The sequence below is a fragment of the Schistocerca americana genome, chromosome 3, assembly GCF_021461395.2.
Source record: "Schistocerca americana isolate TAMUIC-IGC-003095 chromosome 3, iqSchAmer2.1, whole genome shotgun sequence".
NCBI classification, from domain to species: domain Eukaryota; kingdom Metazoa; phylum Arthropoda; class Insecta; order Orthoptera; family Acrididae; genus Schistocerca; species Schistocerca americana.
In genome coordinates this window covers 983,958,618-983,981,234 of record NC_060121.1, presented here as the reverse complement: position 1 = coordinate 983,981,234, position 22,617 = coordinate 983,958,618, and the positions used below count along the sequence as shown (strand labels likewise).

Below are 22,617 nucleotides of genomic sequence, written 5' to 3'. Positions count from 1 at the left end.
GTAGCTCTTGTTATTTCTTAAAAAAGAACTTTCCTCAAATACATACGAGCTGTGGGGCACCAGGTATCAACTCTGCAAAATGTATTGAGTTTAGAAAGTATCATCGAACTGAAAGTCATTCTTCTATCTAATGTTCGCTGCGTGAATGTTGCAGCTCCTTTAGGGGAGTCCTTTTGGAGAGAAAGGGAGGGGGAGAGAGAGAGAGAGAGAGAGGTTGGAGGGGAGTGGGATATCCTGTGCCAACCTCCTCACTTCATTTCAGAGTAGCACTTACATCGAATGTTCTCAATTATTTCGTGGTAAAATTCCAGTACTATGGAGGTTATTCACTTATGTCTTAGCACATGTCCTGTCATTATGTCCCTTCGTAGAGTCAGTGTTTCCCACAAGTCCTTTCCTTGTCTATTTTACGGAGAACGTCTTCATTTCTCATCTCATCAGTGTCTTTAATTTTCAGTATCCTTCTGTTGCACTGCACCTCAAAAGCTAAGATTGTCTTCTTTTTCAGTTTCAAATTCATATTATAAACGATAAATCGCAAGAATGAGTCTGTGTTATTTATGACAAATACCCCAAAAATGACGTGAACAGAGTTGGCACTGTCAAATATTTGAATAGCAAGCTGCACATAGTTTGCTAAGTGACGTTGCAGATCCTGTAATAAGAGTATTCTTTGTGAATGTATAAAAAATAAGTGTGTGTGTGTCGACAATGGAGCTAGGAAGTTGGTTTTTGGATGCTGGATTCGAAGTGGGTAACCAGAGGTTGTGTCGACTCACCCTCCTTGTCGTAGAGCCTGAAGGCCTCCCTGAGTTCCTGCTGCATCGCCTCGGCGTCCTCCTCCACCAGGAACCTGGCCGCCAGCTGTACGAATTCGTCGAACTCCAGCTGCCCAGAGCCTGCAAGTTGAATAAGTGTAAGTGTTCAGGTAACAGGGTAGGAAAAGCGCACATTCTGAATCTTCAAAACCGAATTACCGTCATCCAACGCATTAAGATTTCAGCAAACTTGAACCTAATGGCTAGATCTACTATAGAAGATGCAAGAAGAAGGGTTAATGAAGGTGGCAGTAATCAAAAACTTATATTATTTATTAGTGGGAATGCTATATCTGGTGCACCAATTATTAATGGTACAATTAATTACCAAATCCACCAATTATAATAGGTATTACTATGAAGAAAATTATTACAAGTGCGTGGGCTGTAATAATAACATTATAAATCTGGTCATCTCCAATTAGAGATCCTGGTTGACCAAGTTCAGCACGAATAAGTATTCTTATTGATGTTCCTACTATTCCTGCTCATGGTCCAAGTAGAAAGTATAAAGCACCAGTGTCCTTATGGTTTGTTGAGAATAATCATTTTTGCCGTAAGATGGCTGAATTTTAGGTGCTAGACTGTAAATCTACTTATGAGATATTTTTTTTCTTACCATATTCTGGTCTTATATTCAATTACGATTCTAGACTGCAATTCCAAAGGTGTAAATTTTTACTAAGGCCTAAAAGATTATTCTTTTAATTATAACTTTGAAGGTTATTATTTTAATTAACCTAAGTCCTTAGTACAATGAGATTAAGGTTGATGTTGAAATCAATCCTATTGTTGAAATTATTACGGTTATAGGAAGAATAATTCTTGATTTTTGAGACTTTATCTTATAGATCATGAATTTCCTGTATATGACATAATTACGGCTGAGAATCTAATACGTATGCAATAATAAATTGTAATTGTAGTTAATACGACTATAATAGTTATAATAGTTGTTATGTTGTTTTCTGTTAATGATTGTATTACAATTCATTTTGGTAGGAATCCAAGAAATGGTGGTAAACCACCTAGAGATAAAAGAGATAAGAATATTACGAATTTAATTTCAGTTTTTATGTTTCTAGCTGCAAGTACTCACTGACATATTCACTGCTGCCTGTCAATAAGAGAAGTTAAGTACCCAGACGACGTGGTCGGATGTCATTCGCATCAGAGAGTGTGATTAGAGCTGTAATCATCAGTGACAGGTAGGACGACGCCCATAGTACATTAGTGTTGTCTGTGTTTAGTATTGCTACCATGCTTGGTACAGTAACTAATACAAGGGACGTTAACAACGTCGAATTTTGAGTGATCACAGTGAAAGACACGCATGTGGCGTGTGACTCGTTTGAGACAGCGTGACCGGCACCTGACAGAGGCTGAAAGGAGCTTCGTTACGGGCCTCCATTTGACCTGATGATCGAATCGTGGAATATCCAGATTTGTGGGACATTGGGATGTGGCAGTGGGCCGATGTTGGACTGCGTGGCAGCGTGAGGGCAGGTCGACAACGTCTGACCACCACACATTGTGCACCAAATATTCACATCTGTGCTTGCTATCCCAGAACAAGTAATGGGCTCCCTGAAACATTCTGTGTCATCTGGCACCATTGGCCAGAGACTTGCAGCAGCCAAACTAGGGAATTATCGTCACATGCGTAGCCCGCCGCCAACACAGTGAAACGCGTACGTTTCATATGTATTCATTACTAGCGATGGCGAGGCATCACAGAATCTCTGACCAGAGAGTTATTTTATCGTTGCTAGTCTGCGCTTGACCGCGCGAGACGATAGTTGTTGCGTGTAGCGAGTCGGCAGGAACAGTCACTTGCATAGTGAAGTCAGTCGGCAGTAGTTGCAGCGAGTGGACGGTTGTACTGAGCGGGCGTCGGCATGCGTCGACGGCTTTCTCTTCTTGCGAACCAGGTCAGGATTGTGGTGGACGATGTGTATTATTGTAGAAGGTAATGAAGCAGCATTGCGCTCAGCTAATAACGTATGTTAATTGTAATTAATTTGTTCAAAAAAATGCCCCAATAATAATTTTTCTATAAAGTAACTTTTTTAAAGAAAAGATTCATTTCAATTTAAAGAATATTTCCTATGCATTTCCTCCAAGAATCAAAATTAAGTATAGGCCAGCATTGCACGGAGCTGTGCCGAAAAATAAGAGCAGATATAGATGCATTTTTTACTGAGGTAAGAATTTTCGTTTAATTATTTCACAGGGCCGAAGGTCAGCGGTGCTGCCCTTATAGGATTTATCAGGTTTAATTATTTGCGTTGAGATGTTACATTCATTTCATGGTTCATTATTTAATTAACATTATCGTGGGTTTAATGAGCAATCTTCATTACTTAACTTTTGTGTGGAGTTTACATTTGGGCCATTATTATTCTTTAATTTTGCAAGGAGGTTACGCTTGGCTCAGTTTTATTATTCAATTTTGTGGGAAAACAACATTTGGCACATTTTCATAATCATTGACTTTTTTTTTTAATTTCTTGTGCGGAGGTTACAACAGTGCAAACGACTGAGTTTGGAATGGTGCTGTGAGTGGGAAACATAGACTGTTGATGAACGGAATCTTTCGTTCGCTGATCGATGGCGGTCATGCAGTGCCCCCGACGAGCACAGTTAGTGAGTATGCCTGCGATCCGGGTCGAGATCCCATTCTTTGGAGGAGTACGGCGCTGTACTCATCTAATCTACATCTACATGATTACTCTGCAATTCACATTTAAGTGCTTGGCAGAGGGTTCATCGAACCACAATCATACTATCTCTCTACCATTCCACTCCCGAACAGCGCGCGGGAAAAACGGACACCTAAACCTTTCTGTTCGAGCTCTGATTTCTTTTATTTTATTTTGATGATCATTCCTACCTATGTAGATTGGGCTCAACAAAATATTTTCGCATTCGGAAGAGAAAGTGCGCGACTGAAATTTCGTAAATAGATCTCGCCGCGACGAAAAACGTCTTTGCTTTAATGACTTCCATCCCAACTCGCGTATCATATCTGCCACACTCTCCCCCCTATTACGTGACAATACAAAACGAGCTGCCCTTTTTTACACCCCTTCGATGTCCTCCGTCAATCCCACCTGGTAAGGATCCCACAACGGGCAGCAATATTCTAACAGAGGACGAACGAGTGTAGTGTAAGCTGTCTCTTTAGTGGACTAGTTGCATCTTCTAAGTGTCCTGCCAATGAAACGCAACCTTTGGCTCGCCTTCCCCACAATATTATCTGTGTGGTCTTTCCAACTGAAGTTCTTCGTGATTTTAACACCCAGGTACTTAGTTGAATTGACAGCATGGAGAATTGTACTATTTATCGAATATTTGCTTGTTTTTCCTGGTGACAGTTCCTAATCACTGCTACCTCATTCTTGTAGAAACTGAATACCAAACGGCTGTCTTTGTACTTTATTCCACTTTTCCTCGGCACTCTGAACATCTCTTGCCAGATAACGTTATCAGATGCCTTTTCCATGTCTACAAAGGCAATGTCAGTTGGTTTATTTTTCTTTTATTGATTTTCGATAACGAGTCTCGGTGCCAGAATCGCATCTCTTGTTCCCAAACTGATCTTGTCCCTAAAATATGTTTAAAAGCTGTGTACTGGGCTGTTTGTTTTCAGTCTAACTCAAATGAAACATGACACTAACTTAATACTGGCAACAGGCAGAACAAACGTCACAGTAAAACTTGTTGTTGACAGGTGTACGTTTCCACGCCTTCCAATAGCCAGACCTAACTACATTTCTGTATTTAATTTCTTCTGCACCACTTCGGCCAACATTTTCAGTTAAACTGCATTGAATACGTGTAAATTCTGCTGTGAATACTGAAAACTAAGACTATGCAAATGATCACATTAAAAAAAGTTTGTTTACCTTATCGTTCCGAAACATGTTACATCTACTACTACTAGTGCATAATACGATATGGAAATGAAGTTTCTAAATATGTATTTCTTTTGTGCCTTGAGATTACGCAACAAGAGGAGGAAGAGTTTCGGGCGCGCACCGTCTGCGTCCACCTCGTCGATGATGTCCTGGAGCTGCTTCTCGTCGAGCTTGAGGCCCAACATCTCCAGGATGGTCCGCACCATGTCCGTGCCGATGGAGCCCTTCTTCTGCTGGTCGAAGGCATCGAAGGCCTTCTTCAGCACTGCAAAACACAGGATAACATATTGTGAAACTGAACCATTCTCGAGTCTATACTCTAATGTAATGAGAGGTACAGGACCAAGCTGTTTGGTCTGCCGTCGAAAGTCTGCAAAACACATGATTTACCATCAGATTACGATGCACGCATCGTCACCAAACTAAAGACGAAATCTCGGCCGACTAAATCTTTTACGGTACTGACCAGCGTAATATGCAAAAGATCACGGGGAAAAATTTAAGACTCACTGGATACCTGTTTAGAAGAATGTCAAATCAAACACCTTTCAGCCGTCCAATTTCCAAACTGTTACTTTATTGGGCTACCAGTTTCGGCGATATATTACGCCATGTTCAGGCTCCCTGACCGACGTGTAGGAGGAATCCATCCTCGGTTCCAGTGAAAATAGGACCCAGCATTCAAAGACTGGTGTCTGAAGTGATCACTGTATCAAAAATCTACAGACACCAGCTTTGAATGCTGGGTCCTGTTTTCACTGGAACCGAGGATGGATTCCTCAGACACGTCGGTCAGGGGGCCTGAAGATGGCGTAATAAATCGCCGAAACTGGTAGCCCAATAAAGGAATAGTTTGGAAATTGGACGGCTGAAAGGTGTTTGATTTGACATTCTCTACTGAACAACCGAGGTCCCGCAACCATCTCTGAAAAGGTCAGCATACAGAGACTAGATACTTGCTTGGTTTCAGAAAACGTATACCTACGAGATCGGGTATTCTGATTTTGCGCTTATGGAAGGAAAAATAAAGAAACCTGAGAGCACCTTTACTATGTTTGTGGGTCTACAGACGCCTTTCTGTAATGTGGGTTGCGATAACATTTTCGAAACTCGTAGATAAATGAGGACGAAATGTAGTGATAGATGGTATTCCACAGTAGGCACAGTACCAAGTGGTAATGAGAATAGTCGAAGATTAAGAGAGGCAAGATAGTGTTAATATAGATATCACGGAGAGTTGTTCCGTATTAGTATTGATTTTAAGTGAAAATCGAAAAGACAACAAAGAACCTGAAAGCATATTTCAGAAGAGAAATTAAAAGTAACACATACGAACGGGCAGGTTCGCGGACGCTGCAGCTGACAAGACGAACAAGTGGAATAACTAAGAAGGTCTGCTGCATGAAACAAACGGCAGAGGAGGTGCGCCAAGGATAAAGAAGGCTAAGAAGAAAGTAATTAAGAACTGTAAGTGACTTGTTACGAATCAAAATTTGGAATGATACAGTCGTAGAACTGAAAAATAGTCTTCTAGCTAAGAAGCAAGATTATATAGGACGATCAACTAAAGAAAGCTATGTGAGTTAGGTGGACATAGAGAGAACGAAAGCTTTCTTCGACAAAAGAGATTAGCTGGCATGAAATATTGTCTCGAAGTTGTGAAAAAAAAGCCAAGAAGTAGTCATCTGTAAAAAGGTATTACATGGAAGTGAAACGTAGACCAAGTTAAAAGATAAAAAGAAATAGAAACACCTAAAATATTATGACAACGAGACCTGTTAAAAACTAAGGAGAAAAATAAATGCTACGAGGTGGAGTACCAGAAACAACAAGAGAAGAAAGAAGCTGATCGAAAACCACTACCACACGAGGAGATGAGTTACTGAAACATCTACTACGACACCTTGTCGCTGAATGAAGCAGTAGAAGAACAAATTTATATTGTCACAGAGAGATTGGGAGTATGACAAACAGGTTACGGACGATCTTGAGTGTGTCAGTCCTACCAACTACCGACGCAATGCCCGAGAAAATAACGAGACCATTGTTTTAGTTTTTATTCAGTATTTTTCGATAACAATTACGCTTAACTTGAAACTTAATAACGGGTCACAATATAGAATTACTCGGATCAAAGATAATTTTTCGTACTTGCGTGTACTGGGAGACTCAAAAACCGCTGACAGTAGCGGCAAGGTCTGTGGTACAGTAAACTATGTTTCTCATTTAAGGCAGTAACTGTCAGCTACAAACTTTTTAATTCCCTGTTTCTCTCGGGCAATTACTAAGTAACATTTCACTGCTTGTGACCACATTTCTTAAGGATCATTTGTTATACTGTATACAATTATTTAAAACTTAATCAGTGTTCGAAATGAAGACAAGAAAAGTCAGATAAAAATCACGTGTAACTACGATGAATTACTTTCACTAAAAAGTTTGTAAAACTGAGACATAGGCGCTAGCTGACTGAAGCTATAAATTAGAGCTGTGCGGGGTTCTCGGACGGCTTCTTCGATAAGAGTGGAACATTGACATGTTAGAACCAAAACTGGATGAGGTAAGATAAAAATTAATCAGATTTGATTCTCTGCCTGGGATGCAGACAGTATTAAATTGCTATTTAACATAGTTATTACAAAGGTGATTTTTGAATCATTACTTCTGATATTTATCATTCTGTGAAAGATTGTTCCAGCAATGCAGATAGGGAATCACATTTATAAAGCTTATAATTTGCTGCTTAACATCAAGTGTTGGTACTTACGTTGGATCTGTTCTGGTGGGAGCTCCTCCTGAAACAAAAGTGAAAAAGTACACTTTAGAAACATATGTAAGCGCTACCTCTCACATAAAGTCTTGAAACGAACATTACAGTAACGCTAATGTCCATGAACGCTAGTAAATACTCAGAGCGATTCATTTCTTTCACTTTTGTAATAATGTTTAGTCAAGATCTCGAATACTTTTATAAAGAGGGAACATCGTCATAGACGTGACAAAAACTATGGCCGCCTCTTATTCCATGTTAATGTTTTACTTTGAAAGTTCTTTCAGTCGTAAATTAGCTCGTGCTAAAAAGGTTATAATATGGCCGCTGTGTGATGTAGACTTTTCCCAAGAATACTACTGGTAAAAAGCTTACGCATTTTCAACCAGGTGGCAGTGTTGAGATTCCGCGACGTTTCGACGAGTGTCATACTTATCGTGAATTAAAGTGATGAGTATGATACCGCTGATGAATACGACACTCGTCGAAACGTCGCAGTATCTTAACACTGTAACCGGCTGGAAACACGAGAGCTTTTCATCAGTATTGCGTCTGTTTCTACGTTCCTTCATTTTTCTATGATAGGCACTGCTACCACATTTTCCAGCCCCGCAATTGCTTAAACGCTGCTGATTCTGTCACGCTCCTTATTGTTTCTCCTACTGATATATTTAACGTTAGTGCTGGAAGTTTTACAAGTCTATGTACTCTAACTGAAGTATGTGTCAACAAAAGTAATGTATCATTCCCGAGTCTTGTGGCAACAAGCGTAAATACCAATGACTGTTCCGATACAAATTTCAATTGTTAAAGTAATTTCACATGATTCTTCTGTAAGCTTTAACGGTCTCTTTTCTACTAGACTGCAGCCATGTTTTCATCCATTTCGGATTGTATGATACCCCTCTTTGTCAGTAAACATTAGTGGCTTGGTTCAAATGGATCTGAGCACTATGGGACTTAACATCTGAGGTCATCAGTCCCCTAGAACTTAGAACTACTTACACCTAACTAACCTAAGGTCATCACACACATCCATGCCCGAGACAGGATTCGAATCTGCGACCGTGGCGGTCGCGCGGTTCCAGACTGAAGCGCCTAGAACCACCCGGCCACACCGGCCGGCAGTAAACATTAGTGATTGGGGTGATTTTCCCAGATGGCCGTCAAGAAAATGGCAGCCCTCACCGAGCACTCTCAATCTGTTAGGTGATTCTCCAGGACATCAAAGTGCTTCATTAACATCCGAAAAATGGAAGTTGGAGAATCTATAATGGAGTTGCGCGATGTAAAGGTGCGTAATAGGTAGAAGATGGGGCAGCGCTGATGAGAATGTAGCAACCATTCTGTGCAATTCACTAAATGGTTGGTCTATCTCGATAGGAAAGCGTCAATACAATGTGATTGTGATATTATGGAACACATCCTCGACCAGCTGGAACTACAAAATTATTAATGACTTTTGAGTTTATACTTCTGTGACTAGTAAACATGTCATGTGGAATCGCTATTATCTGAATCTTGGAAGCAGCCGCTATTTGTTCTTAGGGAAGTATTCCGCGACGTTTCCGCTTCGCTATGCTTTAATGTTTAACAAAGCACAGCGTTAATGATATAATGCAGATCAAACGGATGGAATCTCTTTCAATTTGTCATGTGCTCGCCACTTCACGAGTCTGATTTGACGGTTGCCGATGTGTATCCGTGCACCATTGAAGAAAGTTCTTATACAAAATGAAATTGTGTATGAAAAATGTTATTATTCTTGAGAAGTGATTTCAGATCTGTTTCATGCCATCGAAAAGGTCATATGCGTATACAACAACCTTACCAGTTTGCTCTCGTGTATCTGCAAGATAGAGAAGCGGTTCATTGTAGATATTAAAGGATATCAGTCTCTCCGGGAGACCTTTCGTAAATCGTTTTATTACTTTACAATCTGTCCCTAGCCACTCAACCATCTGCCCTAGACCATTGTTAGTGGAATGTGATGACGTAGTGTTGTAAGTGCATATATGTGAAGCATATTGTCCAAGGACAGCATCGTCGACCACAGCGCTTCGCTGTTGCGATCACCAACAGCAGCATCAACATCATTATCATCATCATCATCACCAACCTGGATGTAGGCAAGATATATCACGCTGTGGCTTGGACACCATACTGACACTAATAGGTCCGTACGTGTATTCGTTTCAAGTAAATCAGAGATGATAACAGTCTTAAAACTGTTAATGTAGTTACAGATGTAGATGTAATCAAAGTGTAGCTCATATAGTTTTTAAGCTACATGGGCAGTCCGCTACTAAAAGATAGGTAGAACGGTAGGGCGTTGCTTCGATTAAAAAACAGTAGTAGACCTCGTCACATAAGCGAGAAACGTAACTTTATTTCGCGGCATCTGCTAACCCAACTAATTACGCACAGATTTGAGAACAGTGTGGAATATCCCGTCCATACTTGGAGGAACGTAGACATATAAAAACTGAAACACGCAGTATTAATACCCCACAGTAAAAATCGAAAACTCACTCCAGGCATATCGTCCGACTTAACCAATGTACATTGCAGTAATATAGAATACCTCCATAGTCTTCGTTTTAGTTCCTTCAAAAACTGCGGCAAATGACGTAATAATAACATTTTCGACTTCGCAAAATTTACTATTCGCACTAACAATTCCATCACGTGTTCCATGCTCTCATATTTAACAAAAAGTTCCTCTTGATGTAAGGAACAATGAATCCAGTACAAACCGTTGGTCGATTGTTACAATTTTTATCTCTTTCATCGCGAACTAAATCTTTAAATTCTTTCTGCACGTTGTTGTAATACCGTTTCACAGCAAGTTTCCGGAAGCCGTCGATTATGCGACTACGTACCCGTAAGAAACACTAGAAGTCCTCATTCTTCTCCGCTGTGATTCCCATACATTTTGAAAGGACTGCGATGTTAAGACCGCTACGCTGCCTGCTTTTTCGCTAGCAGTCGCTGGACCTGTGAACCTACTTCAGCTACGAGCAAATGGCAAAAGATAAACAAGACTTACACTACGATTCTGCGAAAGTGAAGAAAACCGTGACGAGCAAAATAGGCCTCGCCAAATGCTAGAAGAAAGTGTCGCATCGCACTGCTAACAAGGGAACCTCCCCATCGCACCCCCCTCAGATTTAGTTATAAGTTGTCACAGTGGATAGGCCTTGAAAAATTGAACACAGATCAATCGAGAAAACAGGAAGAAGTTGTGTGGAACTGTGAAAAAATAAGCAAAATATACAAACTGAGTAGTTCATGGCAAGATATGCAACATCAAGGAAACTGAGAACGGGGGAGCGCAGTGGTCCCGTCGTAACGTTAGCAGCTGCGGAAGGAATGGTCATTGGTTCAAATCATCCATCGATTAAAAAGTTTAATTTTTTATTTTCAGTTTATGTGACAAACTCTTATGTTTTCATCACTTTTTTGGGAATGATTATCACATCCAGAAGAAAACCTAAATCGGGCAAGGTAGAAGAATCTTTTTACCTATTCACCAAGTGTACAAGTTAGGTGGGTCGACAACATATTCTTGTCGTGTGACGCACATGCCGTCACCAGTGTCGTATAGAATATATCAGATGTTTTTTCCTTTGGAGGAATCGGTTGACCTATGACCTTGCGATCAAATGTTTTCGGTTCCCATTGGAGAGGCACGTCCTTTCGTCTACTAATCGCACGGTTTTGCGATGCGGTCGCAAAACACAGACACTAAACTTATTACAGTGAACAGAGACGTCAATGAACGAACGGACAGATAATAACTATGCAAAAATAAAGGAAGTAAAATTTTCACTCGAGGGAAGACCTGAACCAAGGACCTCTCCGTCTGCAGCTGCTCACGCTACCGCGGGACCACGCCGCTCCTGAGCTCCCAGTCTCCATAACGTTGTCTATGTGGCCCATGGACTACCCAGTTTGTATATTTTGCTTATTTTTTTCACAGTTCCACACAACTTCTTCATGTTTTCTCAATTGATCTGTGTTCAGTTTATCAAGGCCTATCCACTGTGCCAACTTATAACTAAATCTGAAGGGGGTGCGATGGGGAGGTTCCCTTGTAAGAGAAATGTAGCGCTACACCGAGAAAGGCCGACCAAAGCCGAAACACACTGTGCAGTGCCGAGTAAGACTGAGCCTCGGTGTGCACGTGTGAAGCTTTGCACGCCGTGGCCGACTTTGCTTTAGGTCGTGTAAAGAGCGACGGGGCAGGATGATTACATGTTTGTAGGAGTGTTTTGAACGGCGAATCACGCTATAGCCAGTGGCAATACGATGGAAGGGCTTAGATTTGACTAATGCCTGGAGAACGTTATCCGCCATCACGCATAGTGTCAACAGTGAAATACGGAGGAGGTGGTGTTTCGATATAAGAGGGTGTGTTTGGTGGTGAACACATCTTAACAGCATTCAGTACTTCGTACAGTAGAAGAACGGGCCAGAGACGATGACTGTATCAGAATGAGAAAAAAATGTGTCAGAAGGTAGCCGCTGTGAGGCAAAGGTTTGTCGACAACAACATTCCTGAAATGGACTGGCCTGCCCAGGGTCACGATCTGAACCCAGTGGAACATCATTCAGTTGAGAACGTGGACTTTACTCCAGATCCCAGGGCACACCGTCACTACCTTCAATGGTTTCGGTTCTTGAGGAAGAACAGACTGCCATTCCACCACAGACATTGCGTCATCTCGCGGAATGTGTTGTAGCAGTTCGCCTACATTGTTTCTTCGTTGACTGTCCTCGGTGTCGACGTACTGGCTGAAAAAACAGGATGGTAGCGGCGGGGGGTGGGGGGGTGGACGTGCAGTACATCTACAGCTACATGGTTACTCTGTAATTCACACTTAAATGCCTGGCAGAGGATTCATCGAAACGTTTTCATACTACTCCTCTACCATCCACGGGCCGCCTTGGCCGAGCGGTTCTAGGTGCTTCAGTCTGGCACCGCGCTGCTGCTACGGTCGCAGGTTCGAATCCTGCCTCGGGCATGGATGTGTGTGATGTCCTTAGTTAGGTTTAAGTAGTTCTAAGTCTAAGGGACTGATGAGCTCAGATGCTAAGTCCCATAGTGCTTAGAGCCATTTGAACCATCTCTACCATTCCACTTTCGTATGGGAAAAAGGAACACCTAAATCTTTCCGTTCGAGCTCTCGTTTCTCTTATTTTATTATGATGATCATTTCTCCCTACGTAGGTGGGTGTCAACAAAATATTTTTGCATTCGGAAGAGAAAGCTGGTGATTGAAATTTCGTAAATAGATCTCGCCGCAAAGAAAACCGCCTTTGTTTCAGCGACTGCCACCCCAACTCGCGTGTCATGTCAGTGACGCTCTCACCCCTATTGCGCGATAACACGAAACGAGCTGCCCTTCTTTGCACTTTTTCGATGTTGTCCGTCAATCCTATCTGGTAAGGATCCCATACTGCGCAGCAATATTCCAGCAGAGGACGGACAACTGTAATGTAGGCTGTCTTTTTAGTAGGTTTGTCGCATCTACTAAGTGTTCTGCCAAAAAAGCGCAGTCTCTGTTTCGCCTTCCCCACAACATTATCTATGTGGTCTTTCCAATTTAAGTTGCTCGTAATTGTAATTCCTGGGTATTTAGCTCTTAGATTTGTGCGATTTATCGTACACCCAAAATTTGTCGGATTTCTTTTAGTACCCATGTGGATGACCTCGCACTTTTTTTTGTTTAGTGCCAATTGCCACTTTTCGCACCATACAGAAATTTTCTCTAGATAATTTTGTAATTGGAATTGATGATTTTACTAGACGGTAAATTACAGCGTCATCTGCAAACAGTCTAAGGGGCCTGCTCAGATTATCACCTAGATCATTTATGTAAATCAGGAACAGCAGAGGTCCTATGACACCACCTTGCCTAACTCCAGATATCACTTCTGTTCTACTCGATGATTTACCGTCTATCACTACGAACTGTGACCTCTCTGATAGGAAATCAGGAATCCAGTCACACAACTGAGACGACGCTCCATATGCACGCAATTTGATTAATAGTCGCTTTTGAGGAACGGTATCAAAAGCCTTCTGGAAATCTAGGAATATGGAATTGATCTGAGATCCCTTGTCGACAGCATTCATCACTTCATTGGAATAAAGAGCTAGCTGTGTTGCACAAGAACGATATTTTCTGAATCCGTGTCGGTTATGTATCAATACGTCATTTTCTTCAAGGTGATTCATAGCGTTCGAGTACAGTATATGCTCCAAAATCCTACTGCAAATTGAGGTCAGTGATGTGGGTCTGTAATTCAATGGGTTACTCCTATTTTCTTTCTGGAATGTTGGTGTGACCTGTGCTACTTTCCAGTGTTTAGGAACAGACCTTTCGTCAAGTGAGCGGTTGTAAATGATTGCCAAGAAAGGCGCTGTTGTGTCTGCGTACTCTGAAAGGAACCTGATTGGTATACCATCTGGACCGGAAGACTTGCCTTTCTTAACTACTGTCTACTGTAAATGATGTATCCGACAGATGCATAGTTGCGTTTGACAGTCTTTTACTTTCACTTTTCACAATTCCCCAATAATACACAGTTATATATGGCCAGAGCACTATTGTTCTAACTTCCCATATGCCTGATCAATAGTTAGCAGGCGAACATCCACATACCGCTACAATAGTTTCCTGCTGAACATCACTGAGCAGTAAAAACATCACTACATAATTCACTGTTCTTGAAGAATTATCAGGCACGTATGGAAACAGACAATGTCATTGTTTTTACACACGGCCTACTGGTGTAACACTTATTTCACTGTTAAGTCGACGTATTGTTATCGTTCTAACCAACACAGTAGAGATGGGCAAACTGAAACACGTAACTGTTTCGAAACAAATGAAACAGTACAATGTAATGTTTCGATACGCTGTTTCGAAACAGTGAAACAGTTTGTGTCTAGTAATCTAATAAACCTACACATTTTATCATCTTGAGTGTCTACTGTATAAGTATGTCCATATAAACACAAATGAGGAGCGAGAGTTCTAATCATATTGCAGAAAGTATGAAACTATCACTTAGTTCCAAAAGAAATCCGTTGGAATTCGGTTACTCGATAAATAGTACAATTCTCAAGGCTGTCAATTCAACTAAGTACCTGGGTGTTAAAATTACGAACTTCAGTTGGAAAGACCACATAGATAATATTGTGGGGAAGGCGAGCCAAAGGTTGCGTTTCATTGGCAGGACACTTAGAAGATGCAACAAGTCCACTAAAGAGACAGCTTACACTACACTCGTTCGTCCTCTGTTAGAATATTGCTGCGCGGTGTGGGATCCTTACCAGGTGGGATTGACGGAGGACATCGAAAGGGTGCAAAAAAGGACAGCTCGTTTTGTATTATCACGTAGTAGGGGAGAGAGTGTGGCAGATATGATACGCGAATTGGGGTGGAAGTCATTACAGCAAAGACGTTTTTCGTCGCGGCGAGATCTATTTATGAAATTTCAGTCACCAACTTTCTCTTCAGAATGCGAAAATATTTTGTTGGGCCCAACCTACATAGGTAGGAATGATCATCAAAATAAAATAAGAGAAATCCGAGCTCCAACAGAAAGGTTTAGATGTTCGTTTTTCCCGCGCGCTGTTCGGGAGTGGAATGGTAGAGAGATAGTATGATTGTGGTTCGATGAACCCTCTGCCAAGCACTTAAATGTGAATTGCAGAGTAGTCATGTAGATGTAGATGTAGATGTAGGCGTATAGGCATTTCGTATTTCCTGCAGCAAATGCATTGCTTTCGTGTCGTGTGACTTTCATACTTTTCAACTGGCTGAGGACAGCCATAGCTGAAGGCAGAAGAACCACCACGGACGGAACTGGAGGTGGGAGCAAACTGCAGAAACTACGGACGTGCTACTGGGATTCCCACATTCCGTTAGTACGGGTAATATACCCATCCTGCTAATTTCCATGCACACAAAGGGAATCATTGTGGATAATAGGCACATTGACTATAGGCTCACAGATAATTCGAATAAATAACAAAATATAACAGAAAAAAATTTTGTCTTTCAAGGTGTTTCGAACCGTTACTATAAATTCACCATGCTCCTCAGCCCTTCCCGTTCACCATTACACTATAAGTGGTACGTCAAACAGATTGCTTGCAATTATACCTACATCAGATTTATGTATGTGTCTAATAACTGTCACTCTACGCCTTCTTTATTCAAAATGTTGTAGGCTTACTTACGTTTCTTTATATGATTACTGTACATGAACAGAGAAGCGTATGTTAAAAAAAAGTGTAATTTAACTGAATGATTTTCACATATTTATTATTTTGAATGTGAATAGTATGCGTTGTTTTATTGTTTGGTTAGTGTTTATAAAGCAGATGTTACGCCATTTCGGAATAGGACAGTCATGTAGAAACGAAGTTTTATTTTCGGATATCTTATGCTTCATGCTATTGCCTGTCAAAAAGATTTCGACACTCTTGAAAGTGTTTCACGAAGTGGTACGTTGTGTTTCAGTACCTGTGCCAAGCCCGAATCTCGTCCGACACAGAGAGGAATGAAACATCACTGTTTCGATACAATTAGCTCGTTCCAAGCACAGATGGACTGAAACAGACTTGTTTTGAAACAACGGTACAGTTTCTGTGTCTGGCTCGAGATCGAATCTGGTCCGGTTCTCCGAGCCAGAAGCGGAATGAAACACCACTGTTTCGAAACAGTGAATCACAGCCGTTCCGAAACACTGAAACAGTTCCACGTATCGATACACTGTATCGAAACATAGAAACAGTGGCCAAGTCAACAACACAGGTTCCTCGTCTGTAATTCAGCCGTGGACTGTCTGTCTCGTGACCAAAAACTGGGACCTTATATATCCTCACAATAATAGTTACTGAACTTACACATTGTTCGAAGTTAAATTTACAAGAAATTACAATTAAAACGTAACTCATTAAATTAACTGAATACACCAAAAATTGGTTCTCTTTAACAGTTTCTTCTACTGCAAGGCCACGCGGGAGTAGCCGAGCGGTCTTAGGCGCTGCAGTCATGGACTGTGCGGCTGGTCCCGGCGGAGGTTCGTGTCCTCCCTCGGGCATGGGTGTGTGTGTTTGTCCTTAGGATAATGTAGGTTAAGTAGTGTGTAAGCTTAGGGTCTCATGACCTTAGCAGTTAAGTCCCATAAGATTTCACACACATTTGAACATTTTTTTTTCTACTGCAAGAGCTAGGTTGAATTATTTTTTTAAATCATGAAATTAACATATATAGTTACGCAAACAATATTTCTGACCAAACTATTAACTACTTTGGAATTAATTAAGGGCTGTCTTTGCTATCATGTTTTCGAATATAGCCAAATAGATACTTCAGGATTACTATTATTTCGTCTTCCAAATGTTTATAATTAGTACAGAATTTATACAGGGTGTTACAAAAAGGTACGGCCAAACTTTCAGGAAACATTCCTCACACACAAATAAAGAAAAGATATTATGTGAACATGTGTCCGGAAACGCTTAATTTCCATGTTACAGCTCATTTTAGTTTCGTCAGTATGTACTGTACTTCCTCGATTCACCGCCAGTTGGCCCAATTGAAGGAAGGTAATGTTGACTTCGGTGCTTCTGTTGACATGCGACTCATTGCTCTACAGTTTGGGCAGGCATTGTTGGTGATGTCTTGATTGGGCCCCATGTTCTTCCACCTACGCTCAATGGAGCACGTTATCATGGTTTCATAGGGGATACTCTACCTGTGCTGCTAGAACATGTGCCTTTACAAGTACAACACAACATGTGGTTCATGCACGATGGAGCTCCTGCACATTTCAGTCGAAGTGTTCGTACGCTTTTCGACAACAGATTCGGTGGCCGATGGATTGGTAGAGGCGGACCAATTCCATGGCCTCCACGCGCTCCTGACCTCAACCCTCTTGACTTTCATTTATGGAGGCATTTGAAAGCTCTTGTCTACGCAACCCCGGTACCAAATGTAGAGACTCTTCGTGCTCGTATTGTGGACGGCTGTGGTACAATACGCCATTCTCCAGGGCTGCATCAGCGCATCAGCGATGGAGGGTGGATGCATGTATCCTCGCTAACGGAGGACATTTTGAACATTTCCTGTAACAAAGTGTTTGAAGTCACGCTGGTACGTTCTGTTGCTGTGTGTTTCCATTCCATGATTAATGTAATTGGAAGAGAAGTAATAAAATGAGCTCTAACATGGAAAGTAAGCTTTTCCAGACACATGTCCACATAACATATTTTCTTTCTTTGTGTGTGAGGAATGTTTCCTGAAAGTTTGGCCGTACCTTTTTGTAACACCCTGTATGTGTTTATACGTCAACAATAGGAATTAAGTTACGAAACAATTGCTGATTTCACCCTATAACAAAAGTTACCAATTAGGAGTAGTCAAAATAAATGAGAAAATCAATTACATACATAAAACTAAGCACAAATTTAGATCTGGTGTTATATTCTTTAAGGCTGAGGGCCAACCTTTCTCTCGTATGAAAATGCAAATTATACTCACGTATGTTAATAGTAATTATTTCAAAAATGTATCTTAAGGAGGCAGATGGCAAAACAAGAGGGGAAGTAAAAAATATCCCATCTTGTTTCATCACAGTGCATCGAGCAGATTTCATGCCATCATAAAGGCGAAGGGTGGACAGACCCTACATGAATATCCTCTAAGAAGTGTCAGGATAGTTTTCATCTCATAACGTATATTCTCATCACTTGTTAACGTTGGCACTGTAAGTCTCGGAGATACTACCACGGCCGGCCGCTGTGGCCGAGCGGTTGTAGGCCTTCAGTCCGGGAACCGCGCGACTGCTACGGTCGCAGGTTCGAATCCTGCCTCGGGCGTGGATGGGTGTGATGTCCTTAGGGGACTGATGACGTCAGATGTTAAGTCCTACAGCGCTCAGAGCCATTTGAACCATACTACCGCGAATGTCTGGTATTACTACGTGTGACGTATTAAGCGAACGAATTACAAGCCATATATAATACATGGCCGCCGTTTGTAGTATGTTCTACTATGTAAACACGCCTCATGATACATACAGTTTCAACTCACAGACGAATTACATGCATTCTCAGGTACAGCAGCAATCACAACACCACACAGTTACAAGAACTCATCAGAAAAACATATTTCCCGTACAACCCACTGTATGTACGACTATTTATGTACTACTGTATTCCTGAATGGGGAAGAGGGAGCCCAAAAGGTACGACTGAAATATTTCCCTTGCTACAAGGTCTGCTTGGTTTCAAACTCGATAGTATGATGTACATTTCAAAAGATGAGGACCGTAAACTTGCTTTTGACTCTTTCTCAGGCATAATCTGTAAAAAAAAACAGCAGTTTGATTACCATTGTTATTGAAATGATTTATGTTATTACTAAAGAAAGAAACATGTTTTTTTCCTTTCAGGGTTACTAACTTTCACTTCTGACGAATCTGCATTGCAGTACAAAACTGCTCAAATGGCTCTGAGCACTATGGGACTCAACTGCTGAGGTCATTAGTCCCCTAGAACTTAGAACTAGTTAAACCTAACTAACCTAAGGACATCACAAACATCCATGCCCGAGGCAGGATTCGAACCTGCGACCGTAGCGGTCTTGCGGTTCCAGACTGCAGCGCCTTTAACCGCACGGCCACTTCGGCCGGCGAGTACAAAACTGCCTCGACTGCTCGAGCTACTAATGATCCATTTTCCACGGCGCATCAGTGTCCATTATTTATCCACTACGAGTTGTGTACTTATCATTTGTATAGTTTCATCAGACTTGATCAATTCAGTGACAGTTGATTAATCGTTGGTTAATGATAGTTGTACGGTTGCGCTCTTTGGAAAAAAGAGAGTAAACCTCCTGTCTCCTGTGTAATCTCACGGAAAGAACAGGAAGAATGAATTTAGACTAAGCGGCAAGAATAGTAAAACCAGCAACCTGCGTGAACAAATACACCGTTTGCTTCAGACATTCCAAGAAAAATCCTGTAGATGGCATTCGGAGACTGTTCGCTTCCATGCCACAACGAAGAAAAGAGTGTATTCGTTTCCTTGGGGGTGAAACCTCATGCTGATGTTACTACATCTACATCTACATGGATACTCTGCGAATCAGATTTAAGTGCCTGGCAGAGGGTTCATCAAACCACCTTCACAATTATCTATTATTCCAATCCCGTATAGCGCGCGGAAAGAATTAACACCTATATCTTTCCGTACGAGCTCTGACTTCCCTTATTTTATTGTAGTGATCGTTCCTCCCTATGTGGGTCGGTGTCAACAAAATATTTTCGCATTCAGAGGAGAAAGTTGGTGATTGGAATTTCGTGAGAAGATTCCGTCGCAACGAAAAACGCCTTTCTTTAAATGATGTCCAGCCCAAATCCTGTAGCACTTCTATGACACTCTCTCCCATATTTCGCGATAATACAAAACGTGCTGCCTTCCTTTGAACTTTTTCGATGTACTCCGTCAGTCCTATCTGGTAAGGATCCCACACCGCGCAGAAATATTCTAAAAGAGGACGGACAAGCGTAGTGTAGGCAGTCTCCTTAGTATGTCACATTTTGTAAGTGTCCTGCCGATAAAACGCAGTCCTTGGTTAGTCTTCCCCACAACAATTTCTATGTGTTCCCTTCAATTTAAGTTGTTCGTAATTGTAAAACCTAGGTATTTAGATGAATTTACGGCTTTTAGATTAGACTGATTTATCGTGTAACCGAAGTTTAACGAGTTTCTTTTAGCACTCATGTGGATGTCCTCGCACATTTCGGTATTTAGGGTCAACTGCCACATTTCGCACCATTCCGGTATTTCTTCTAAGTCATCGTGCAGTTTGTTTTGGTCTTCTGATGACTTTATTAGTCGATAAATGACAGCGTCATCTGCTAACAACCGAAGACGGCTGCTCAGATTGTCTCCAAAATCGTTTATATCGATAAGGAACAGCAAAGGGCCTATACGACTACCTCATGGAACGCCAGAAATCACTTCTGTTTTACTCGATGACTTTCCGTCAATTACTACGAACTGTGACCTCTCTGACAGGAAATGACAAATCCAGTCACATAACTGAGGCGATATTCCATAAGCACGCAATTTCACCACGAGCCGCTTGTGTGGTACAGTGTCAAAAGTCTTCCGGTAATCCAGAAATACGGAATCGATCTGAAATCCCTTGTCAATAGCACTCAACACTTCATCTGAATAAAGAGCTAGTTGTGTTTCACAGGAACGATGTTTTGTTAACCCATGTTGTCTGTGTGTCAATAGACAGTTTTCATCGAGGTAATTCATAATGTTCGAACACAATATATGTTCTAAAATCCTGCTGCATATCGACGTTAACCATATGGGCCTGTAATTTAGTGGATTACTCCTACTACCTTTCTTGAATATTGGTGTGACCTGTGCAACTTTCCAGTCTTTGGGTACGGATATTTCGTCGAGCGAACGTTTGTATATGATTGTTTAAGTGTGGAGCTAATGCATCAGCATACTCCGAAAGGAACCTAATTGGTATACAGTCTGGACCAGAAGGCTTGCTTTTATTGATTTAAGTTGCTTCACTACTCCGAAGATATTTACTTCTACGTTACTCATGCTGGCAGCTGTTCTCGATTCGAATTCTGGAATGTTTACTTCGTCTTCTAGTGGACATTAGTTGTTGTTGTTGTTGTTGTTGTTGTAGTGGTCTTCAGTCCTAAGACTGGTTTGATGCAGCTCTCCATGCTACTCTATCCTGTGCAAGCGTCTTCATCTCCCAGTACTTACTGCAACCTACATCCTTCTGAATCTGCTTAGTGTATTCATCTCTTGGTCTCCCTCTACGATTTTTACCCTCCACGCTCCCTCCAATGCTAAATTTGTGATCCCTTGGTGCCTCAGAACATGCCCTACCAACCGATTCCTTCTTCTTGTCAAGTTGTGCCACAAACTCCTCTTCTCCCCAGTTCCATTCAATACCTCCTCATTAGTTACGTGATCTACCCATCTAATCTTCAGCATTCTTCTGTAGCACCACATTTCGAAAGCTTCTATTCTCTTCTTGTCCAAACTATTTATCGTCCACGTTTCACTTACATACATGGCTACACTCCATACAAATACTTTCAGAAACGACTTCCTGACACTCAAATCTATACTCGATGTTAACAAATTTCTCTTCTTCAGAAACGCTTTCCTTGCCATGGCCAGTCTACATTTTATATCCTCTCATCAGTTATTTTGCTCCCCAAATAGCAAAACTCCTTTACTACTTTAAGTGTCTCATTTCCTAATCTAATTCCCTCAACATCACCCGACTTAATTCGACTACATTCCATTATCCTCGTTTTGCTTTTGTTGATGTTCATCTGATATCCTGCTTTCAAGACACTGTCCATTCCTTTCAGCTGCTCTTCCAACTCCTTTGCTGTCTCTGACAGAATGACAATGCCATCGACTAACCTCAAAGTTTTATTTCTTCTCCATGGATTTTAATACCTACTCCGAATTTTTCCTTTGTTTCCTTTACTGCTTGCTCAACATACAGACTGAATAACATCGGGGAGAGTTAGTACCGAATGGAATGAAAGTGTAATCACTTCAATATCGGACTGGTGCTTCATGGTATAACATCTTACAGTTCAGTTAGTGCATAAATGAGTTATTCTTATGTTCGTAAGTAGACATTTTAGGGACACCTACAGTGTGACTACAAAAACAGTATTTGATCCCTGGTAGTTCCTGTTACACACCAGCGCTTGATGTCTTTAACAACTTGCTCGGCTACTCGTGTAGCTGCCATCGTAGCTCGTACGCACTGTCATCTGATCTTTAAGAACTCTTCCGACGAACCGTTCTTATTTCAGCCCTCCCCGACGGCACGGGCTGCCACAGATTGAAGGGGTGGGGTGTTTGCCAGCAGAGTTGGCGCGGCGGGCACCCTCTGAGCGACGCGACAGGTGCTGTCCCGACTGAAAGGTCGCGACACTCGCTGGCACTGCCGAGAGGCACGTCTGGCGTCCGATGTGGAGTGACACCGACTCCTAGGCGCGTGGCCTCGTG

The 22,617-nt window shown here is 41.6% G+C and overlaps 1 protein-coding gene across 2 annotated transcripts in view; it reads right to left on the bottom strand.

The window, feature by feature from the left end:
* Positions 1-22,617, bottom strand: part of LOC124605102 (troponin C, isoallergen Bla g 6.0101) — a 53,073-nt gene that overhangs the window by 16,020 nt on the left and 14,436 nt on the right. Inside the window, exons 1-5 of one of the 2 annotated variants that reach the window (XM_047136552.1) lie at positions 20,472-20,477; positions 13,980-13,982; positions 7,506-7,533; positions 4,860-5,003; positions 780-899 (exon numbers count right to left, since the gene is read on the bottom strand). In XM_047136552.1, the coding sequence (XP_046992508.1) occupies positions 780-899; positions 4,860-5,003; positions 7,506-7,533; positions 13,980-13,982 (295 nt within the window). In that variant the 5' untranslated portion in view covers positions 20,472-20,477. Of the gene's footprint in view, positions 1-779; positions 900-4,859; positions 5,004-7,505; positions 7,534-13,979; positions 13,983-20,471; positions 20,478-22,617 lie in introns of those variants that run through there. The other variant, XM_047136551.1, reaches the window with a different exon arrangement.